This window comes from Glycine max, chromosome 12, assembly GCF_000004515.6.
Source record: "Glycine max cultivar Williams 82 chromosome 12, Glycine_max_v4.0, whole genome shotgun sequence".
In the NCBI taxonomy this organism is placed as follows: Eukaryota; Viridiplantae; Streptophyta; class Magnoliopsida; order Fabales; family Fabaceae; genus Glycine; species Glycine max.
Genome location: NC_038248.2, coordinates 15,964,300 through 15,970,776, shown reverse-complemented (window position 1 = coordinate 15,970,776; position 6,477 = coordinate 15,964,300). Strand labels below are relative to the sequence as shown.

Here is a 6,477-nt window from a genome sequence, read left to right as displayed (position 1 = left end):
TCCCAATATATTATTTACTCTATTTTTTTATTATTTTATAAAAAAATTATTTTATTTCCTATCACATTAATAAATAAAATATTTTTTTTATTTTCATTCAAATTATTATTTAAATTAATAAAATTATTTCTTCTTGTTTATTTAATCATTTTTCTAAAACTATTTATTTTAAAATAAAAAAATTCTTTTTAATTTATTTTAAAAAAATTGGATGTTACACCGTCATACTTACAATATGGATTGAAGAGAAAAATAATTTCAGCTGAAGAGTTAACAAAGGAAAATCAAAACAAAGGCTGCACAAAGTAGCCATATCATTGTTGTGTTGTCACTTCCTTGTAGTGGTGGATGGGTATATGCTTTTGAAGAAGTCCTATCATTTTCATCTTCCTCTGTATGCAAATACCATTCCTTCCACTAAAAAACAATGGCCACTTTTTTTCATGATCAAAATTACAATGCCCTAATGTGACAACTCTTTATGAAGTAATCTGAAAAGTCAATGTACTTGGTCCACAATGGCTTTAGATGGGGAAAAGCTATATCTAGCCATGGCTTTGCCCTGCCATTGAAATGGATGACACCAGCAGTCTCAGCATCAGCAAAACTTGTATTTTCCTGATATCCCAATCCCAACATGTGCCAGAAAGGATCAATAGTGTGGACATGACCATGGAATGCTATTAATCCAGGGGGTAATGTTCCTAGCTGCCACAAACTGAGGTCTGATTTTATATTCTGCATAAAGCATAATACCAATTATGTATTATTATACTATCTTTCTCCAATATGGAAACTCAAATTTTAGTTTTGAACATATCTTAAGTAATTTACTTATTTTTCTTGACAGTATTATAGTAGGATGGAAAGTACTTATATATACCTGCTCAACCCAATGATGGTATGTAGAGCTTATATTGGTCTTCCTCCAAGCATCAAGGTCAAAAATGTTCATGCCATAAGCCCAAGCACATTCATTGGGATCAAAATTTTGGGATATTAAAGGGTGGGAGAAGTTCAAATAGCTTGTCAACCTCTTTGACATCACCAACTTATCTTCTCCACTGCATGTTTCTACTGCTCCATTAACTTTTCCATTTAAGTCAATGTCCCACAGAGGTGAAAGATCAGTTTGTACCACAGTGTCATCATCGAGGAAGACCACCTTGTTAAGACTTGAGAACAACTGTTAATGAAAAGAGTATCACAGAAGTAAGCATCACAGGAAAAAAGGTTAATGAACTACACAAAAATAATTTTGCTTCATAATTCTATCACTTTTACCTCTGGAAGATGTATCCGAATGTGATTCATTACTGAATTATACTTAGGACTAAGTGCTTGCAGCTTTGCAGCAATTACTTTCGGCTTCTCAGTAGTATTTGCAACGATAGCTGATGACCCCCCTCTAAAATGTGATCGAACATTTTGATCTTTTTCCATTGCTTCAAGCACAGGCACCTTCCCTTTTGTAAACCAATCAAAGTGGTGCAATGCCTTGACCTCAATTATGGCAGGTGATAAAGGGTGCAAGGAGAACCAAGCCTGCATGGGGTAGTAAGTCTTTCTATCTGTAATTATGTGCAGAACAACCCTCTGAGGTCGCAAACTGTTGCGAACAAGCGATGTTGCAACCACAGAGGCGGCAAGAACATTGTCTGAGGCCAGGACAAAGTGAAAGTAGTTGTTGTCAACCAGGGCAGGGACAAGTTCTGCAGAGGGTAGCTGAAGGCGTGCCGCGGCATTGTTGGTGTGCTCGTTGGCCAGCCTTAAGGCAAGGCAGTGAAGCTGTTTGGGTATGCCGCTTGAGGCTACATGACGATATAAATATTCTTGAACTATTGCTTCCCTTGTTCTTTGTTCCATAAGGGTTACCTAAGAAAATGTTCAGAATTTAAGTGGAGACTTGAACTTGGAAAACTGTTACTTCTGCATTAGTTTAAAGAGTGGGAAAATGGTACCATTTCTCTTAGTTTAATTGCAAATGTCTTGGCATCATATCCACCTTCCTTCATTTGGGTCATGAACTCTTCTAATGTCTGAGGTATATCAGACCTTCCCTCTAGTTCATCTTTGCCAAGGGGTTGATCTAATATTCCGTATATCACTTCTGGGACCTAGCAGAAACCAGTGTCATTTTCAGCCACCATTAGATTATTCTGGTCAATTAGTTACCATATGGATTCTCACGCAGACAGATATTATAAGAGTTAAGGAGATTACATTTGATTCTAGACTTCTTCCCAAAATCTTTGGCCTCAATTTTTTTCCCAGGCAACCTGCAAACAATATTTTTAGTAAATCAAAAGGTCATATATATACATAAATCATCAAAATTACTGGAATTATTATATCTAGACGTAAAAGAGTCATGCGCTTGTTTCGAATTCGAAAGGTTGCAGAATGTATCATTATCATTACCCTAAACATGTGGCTTTAGAATTTGATTTGCAAATTGTGGAATTCACTCTGTTATTCTATTCTTAAGAGCATAAAATCTACATCAAGTACACATGTAAATTTGTAACATAGCATCATACTTACTATTTTTAAACGGAAACAAGTGCATGATATCAAGTTTAGCCAACAGTAATCATTGACGTTGACGAATCCTACTTACAACACTAAAATACTGTGCAAAATACATATTACAAAAATTCCATTCCAACAGAGGAGACTCTTACGATATGTTTATAATTATGTCTAATGCTTCTCATAACTGAATACATACATACATACATATATATATATATATATATATATATAAAAGTAGCCAAAATTGAAAAACAATAGACAAAATGTTATGCCTCGTTTACATTGGTTAATTTCAGAATCCTTCAATTTATAGAACCGTCGTTAATCAAACAAAATATTGAATGCAGACAAATAGCTATTGCAAATCATTCAAAGTTCAAAAGTACAGTAAAATACATGTATGCTTTGACATGTTGAAAATATAGGCCTCATTCACCCTGCGGCACATCTTTGTGTTTCTGCTATGCATGTATGTGTTTTTATGTTCGTGACTTTGTGTGTGTGAGAGAGAGACTGATAATGTACCTAAGGAAGAGCACTTGTTTTCTCCATCAATGTTATCCACAGCTGTCAAGACAAACACAAACCTAAGAAGGAATGTGAAGAACAAGAGTGAATAGAAGAGCATCCGATAAGAAAGCTTCCTTGATGCAACCTTCACTTTGATAAACTCCTTCAACCCTTTTCCCGGAAGCACGGTGACATGCCTCAAACTCGGAGATATCTGCAGCAACATTTTGGTCCAAAACACAACAAGGCAAGGCAAGGCAACACCAAAACCAAAAAAAAAAAAAAAAGTAGAAACAACAACACTGCTTGGAGTCCCTCCTCTTCAACTAGTACTTTTAATTCTTTTCATTTGTCAATTAATCCACCACCCTGATCAATGACAATGTAGAAAAAAAACTGCAAGATCCCACGTCAGGTTATTCTGCTAGAGGAAGGTTTTGATGGTGTGCTTAAGGTTGCTATCTTCACCTAACCTTGCTTAGCATTTGGGACAGGGAAGCATGTCAATAAGGGGTGTTTGAAGGCTTTTAATAGGGTGTGGAGAGCTATGAGAGGAGGGGGTAGTTAAGGAGAAAGAGACATAAGACTGAGAAGGACCATGTTGGTTTTTGTTTCAAGTTTTGTGCTATTGACTTGGTTTTGAAGGAGGCAAAGTTAAGGAACAAAGGGTAGGAAAAAAAAATTGAATGCAAAATTAACTTTGGCGTATGCTTGGCTTTGCCTCCACACGAAGTTCTTCTGTTTGGCATGTAGAGTTAATTTGGAGTTTGGAGACTGTGACACAACGGCACTTCTACATGGAAAATGACTGCCTCTCTTTCTTTCTCTTGTGTGTGGGGTTCAGGATGTGGTTGTTGGAGTAAAAGTTCAGAAAACATTAATTCCTCTGTTAGCTTGGAAAAAATTAAACTGAATTTTTGAAGGGTGGCTGACCCTCATTGGTTGTGGAATATTGTTTTCTTTGCTGAATCTAATAAAAATTTATTACTAACCATGTTTAGTTCTGCAGTCATTTCTTTTTTACCCCTTTAACATTTGTTTATTATAATAAAAAATGTTATTTATACAATAATTTATAAAACAGTTTGCAAAATAGCATTTTTCTTGTGTTTGGCTCTCCCTTTTATATCATTTATTACATTATTTAATGACAGACAGAGGAGATGAAAATAAAAAAAATATAGTATACAAATTATTATATGTGTATCATATCTTTTACATAAAAAAATAATTAATAAGACTACAAGAAAAAAATGATATTATCTATGGTTAAAAGTCATCGGTATACTCACAATAATCTCGATAACTCAAGTGTTTCAACAAATTACTGATAGACACATAAGCTGAATAGAGGCATTAGTAGCCATTTTCGACCGTCAAAAAATAAAATTTGTCGATATTTAGCGACAACAAAGTTATTGGTATTGTTACTAGATACCGATGACTAAAATTTGGGTTTAATTACCAACTATTAAATGCATGTTTGTGTAAATATTTTTCACGGAGTTTGTGTCATTTCGATGCACAAACCGTTAAAGATCCAAGTATGTTATTTTTGCGTTTGGTTATTAGTTTATACTTTTATATGGAAATAAGTCAGTAAAAGATATTTAATTATTTTACTTAAATTTCATAAATCTATTCTTAATTTATTACTGGTTATTAAATGTATTATTTTTTTAGTAATTATTAAATTTATAAATAGTTTTTAAATTTACATATTGATTTATTACTGATTATGAAATTTATAACTAATTAGTGATTAACTTAACTATTTTCATATAATTAATAAGGATTTGAGTAGATTTATGTGGATGTATATGCTGCACATCTTTTTCTTAGGATAAAAGGAAAGAGCAAAAAAAATTACCAAAATAACAAATGCTACATAATTAGAAGTGGGTTGGCAGTGGAAGCTTTGGGGCTTTGGCTTATTTGTTTAAGTTTTAAATTAAAATTAATAATATATGATATAACTCTAAAGTTTCCAGAATTTTTGTCAGAATGAATTGACACTATTATTGAATCATAAATGATTAATTGACTTACTCAATACCCTTGGATTTTTTACAACTTTTCTCAAATAATTAGCAAACATGAGTTTTTATTTTTGGCGAGCTGTTGAATTGCTTGTACTTGGTTCACAAATTTTACAGAGGAGAGGATGGGAAAGAACCCAATAAGCACATGCTTAATGCAATCTCTTTACCAACCTATCCTATGGGGCAATCAACTACTTATGTTGAACAAAATTGAAAATTGATTGACGTGTAACTTGCACAAATGAACACAATTTCATGGTAGATAGACAGAAATAGACAATCCAAGATAAGTACTTATCCTATATAGACATCATACCTTAGAAGTGAAAAAATGGAAAAAAAAACTGGTGTTTTTCTTTTTTATTTAAAAAAAAAGGTGAGAAAGGAAAGTCCACATGATAGCATTATAGTGTATAAACCCTGTTCTTGTTTTACCCAACATATATATATATATATATATATATATATATATATATATATATATATATATATATATATATGACGGTTTTGGTATATATTTACATGCATATGTCTAAAATATATTTTCCATTTCTATAAATTAGAAATATTCAATTTCGGTCTCTATAAATTTTGTATATATTTTTAATTTTTAGAAAATTAAAATATATCATTGTCTAATTTGAAGCTAAGTTTGAGTTAATTGAGCCTAGCTCTAAGTTAAATAATAGTATATTTTAACTTGGAGCCAAGTTCCGTTAATCTAAACCTAGTTTCAGCCCAAATAGTAGTACATTTCTATTTTACAATGACTAAAAACACACAATTTATTTTGTAGAGACTAAAACCAAACACTTCTAATTTTACAGAGACGAAAAACATATTTTATCTTATATTAATCAAATAATTCATACTCATAAAAATCATATTGCAAATCCTATGAGTAACAACAATCTTATAAATCTTGGTATTACTCAACTTAAGTAGGATTATCTTCGGGAGAAGGTACTTGTAATCCATAAATAAATAAAAAAAACCCTTAACCGTAACTTTCTCAATGTTCATTCATTAACTGTAGTGTACATTGGTGACTCGACCTAAATTTGGAGGTAAACTTCTGATATTTGCCTTTGATTCTCATATCAAAAATTTAAATTCTTATAAACCTTCACTATTTAATTTTTTACAGATGAAAAAAATTGAAGGTAAAATTCTAGTAGATGTTTAAATGAAAGAGTTTAAGTACAAATGAAGGCAGGGAATAAGTTTAACACAAAAGCATAGGATATTGTGAAGTTGTTAAAATATCAATTGTTGACCTTTTAATCAAAGTATCATTTTGCATTTTACCCTCACTACTAAAAAATAAGCTTTTTACATCGGTTATTAAGGACTTTCAACATCGGTTATTAACCGATGTTGAAACTACCGA

General features: G+C 32.2%; 1 protein-coding gene across 1 annotated transcript; it reads right to left on the bottom strand.

Moving 5' to 3' along the window:
- Nucleotides 1–286: 286 nt before the first annotated feature.
- Nucleotides 287–3,566, bottom strand: LOC100783157 (probable galacturonosyltransferase 12). The gene is made up of 6 exons (XM_003539987.5): nt 3,061–3,566; nt 2,224–2,279; nt 1,962–2,117; nt 1,285–1,875; nt 884–1,186; nt 287–738 (listed from the first exon to the last, which is right to left on the bottom strand). The coding sequence occupies exons 1-6, from the start codon at nt 3,269–3,271 to the stop codon at nt 454–456; spliced, it is 1,602 nt and encodes a 533-aa protein (XP_003540035.1). The 5' UTR covers nt 3,272–3,566; the 3' UTR covers nt 287–453.
- Between the last annotated feature and the right edge of the window lie 2,911 nt (nt 3,567–6,477).